Here is a 2,667-nt window from a genome sequence, read left to right on the forward strand (position 1 = left end):
CGCCTTGAAGACCTCCCCATGTCTATATCTCCTGCTAAAGGTATCTGGTTGCCCCAGTAAATTCCTTCACGAGTGTGCCAGATAATGCATTGCTGTGTCAGCGAGTGGAGGGGAGGCGATTAGCCTAGTAAGGTGAACCCGGTGACCTGCCCGCGAGTTACCTTGGGACGTCCCACTAATGAATGTCACTGATATGTGAATATGTTTGATGTGTATAATTACAGAGATACTTACAGTCTTTACGGACGTGATGAAAGTCATCGCCTCCTCGCTGATATTCTCGTGCAGAAGTCCGAACCTCTTATCGTAGAGGACCAAGCAAATTGCTATGTGATGAGGATGAACCATGATTAGAAAATAGATCACTTTAATCTTTGTAATCAAATCATCAAATAATTAATTTATCATTTAAATAATATAAAAATAAGCATGGATGTTCTTGTAGAATTTAGCAATCGTTCACGGATTCGTTTAATGGCACATGTCAATGTCATTTGGAGATCATCATATATCATATCATCACATTATATCTGTACATTTAAATTAATCAAACGGTTTTTAATAATAATATTCAATATGTTAATATTTTGACAATATTAATGACATAAAAACTTACTTTCAAACGACCATTTATTCAATTCGAAGTACAAGTCGTTCATCTTTCCGTTGACATTCGCTTTGCCAATTCTTTTAACGAAATCCGCTAACACCTGCATATGGGAGACATTTCTTTAGTCGATATGCAGACATTCTTCGATCGGATTCATCACGAATTTGGCCATTTCGTTGTCGAGAGAAGGCATTTGAATAGCCTATTTTAAATCCCACCAACCTCATTTATTTTCCCATCCAGTTTCACCACTTCTGTGGGTTTCATCAGTTTGTGCTGAAAGGCGCTCCTCACTCTCTGCCAGTCTTTCCCCTCTCTGAAGACGATCCAGGGAAAAAACAAGATATGATCCTCTATTTTTCAGAGAGGTAAACTTAGATGACAGTTCGTGAGTTTAGAATGAGAAGGTTCTATCTCCGTTTAGAATGATAAGGTTCTATCTCCGTTTAGAATGATAAGGTTCTATCTCCGTTTAGAATGATAAGGTTCTATCTCCGTTTAGAATGAGAAGGTTCTATCTCCGTTTAGAATGATAAGGTTCTATCTCCGTTTAGAATGATAAGGTTCTATCTCCGTTTAGAATTATAAGGTTCTATCTCCGTTTAGGGTAGTTCAGAGATATTGAGCGTCAAAGTTTTTACATTCCATTATGTTCTGTGAGATGGAACCTTTGTATTTTATGAATTACTAACTCAAAAATGTCAACATTTTAAAAATAACACCACACAGGCATTAATAAACACCTAATGGATCAGATTATGTAAAAAAACTCAATTTGGACAAAAACGGAGATAGAACCTTATAATTCTAACGTCACGATCTTGATCTTGGTCTTGATCTTGTTATGCCGATATAACAAGCGATCTAGGCTAATTGATCAATTGCTACTTACAAGATAAGCATCCCGTACGCCTCGTCTCTGAAGTCTCGGTACGCCTTCCACGGTTTGATCTCCAGCCGCTGTGGATAGTTACTCTCTTTCCTGTAAAGCGCTTCCAGCAAGCAAGGTGCTCCGATGTGGACCGAATCAAAGGACCCCAGTTTCATCCGGAAGATTTTACCGAATTTCTTATGATAATCAACCTGAAAGTCAAGAGTGACATATTCAATATTCAACGAAACTAATTAAACATATCTGCTGGAGCAATGCACGTTTTGGAATTTAGAACGAATAAACATGGTCATAATTCAAAATTGATGACATGTTAATGTGATTATCATTAAAAAAAATGTTTTTAAAAAAATGATAATCACATTAACATTATGACAATGTTTTTTCATAATTTGATCATCATGAAGGTATTTACCACAGCCTCGTGTTGCCGTGTCAGCCCCCCTTTGCAGAGGAGTTCTATCAAGCTACCAAATAAGGGCCAGTTGGTGGGTCCCGGGATGGCGTCCAGGCTGTGGGGGGCAGCGCTGTGTCCGGGGGTCGCAACCTCCCCCTCAGCATCCTTTGAGGCGAGCACACACACCGACGACGTGGGCTTGAAGTGCTGCAGCCCGAAGGAAGACTTCCTTTTCAGGATCTCGACGATCTGAGGCACTTTCTGGATCTGAGCCCTCATTCTCCAGGCGTGATGATGGTCGCAGTTGGCTGATGGGACGTCCCACTAATGAATGGGGTTCGCGTTCAAGGCAAAACGTGGTGGGTTTTTAAAGTTAAAGTGAAGTTCCTTTAGCAGGCTTGTTTTCTTGGAACTGTCACACCTTTACTACCCATATAAATACCCAGTCAGTGTTTATTCCGAACCAATCACGACCCGGTCCCGCATGGTGTGGCCGGCGAGCCCACAATTCCTTTATCTCCTCCATGTTGAGCGGATCGCATGACCCCCAGAAATATTTGCCCCCCCCACCCCCACCCCCCCTTTATAAATAAACACTCCCGGTCTAGCGAAGGTGACGCGGTTCAGCTTCAGCCAGCCCGGCTCTGATGCCCTCGGAACAACCAAACTTTGGCAAAGTCAATACTACTTACTACCACACTTCAGCACTCAGAGCAAATATTTGACCGATTCGATCACTGCGTGTGCTGTGTGTGTGTAAGCTTTGCG

At 41.6% G+C, this 2,667-nt stretch overlaps 1 protein-coding gene across 1 annotated transcript in view; it reads right to left on the reverse strand.

Annotated features, from left to right (window-relative positions):
* The window catches only part of cyp24a1 (cytochrome P450, family 24, subfamily A, polypeptide 1), a 9,071-nt gene extending 6,724 nt beyond the window's left edge, over positions 1 to 2,347 (reverse strand). Inside the window, exons 1-5 of the mRNA XM_080548678.1 lie at positions 1,918 to 2,347; positions 1,503 to 1,693; positions 833 to 926; positions 617 to 710; positions 235 to 326 (exon numbers count right to left, since the gene is read on the reverse strand). Coding sequence (XP_080404804.1) covers positions 235 to 326; positions 617 to 710; positions 833 to 926; positions 1,503 to 1,693; positions 1,918 to 2,178 — 732 coding nt within the window. The 5' untranslated portion in view covers positions 2,179 to 2,347. The remainder of the gene's footprint in view (positions 1 to 234; positions 327 to 616; positions 711 to 832; positions 927 to 1,502; positions 1,694 to 1,917) is intronic.
* Between the last annotated feature and the right edge of the window lie 320 nt (positions 2,348 to 2,667).

This window comes from Nansenia antarctica, assembly GCF_963989245.1.
Source record: "Nansenia antarctica genome assembly, chromosome: 18".
Lineage (NCBI taxonomy): Eukaryota > Metazoa > Chordata > Actinopteri > Argentiniformes > Microstomatidae > Nansenia > Nansenia antarctica.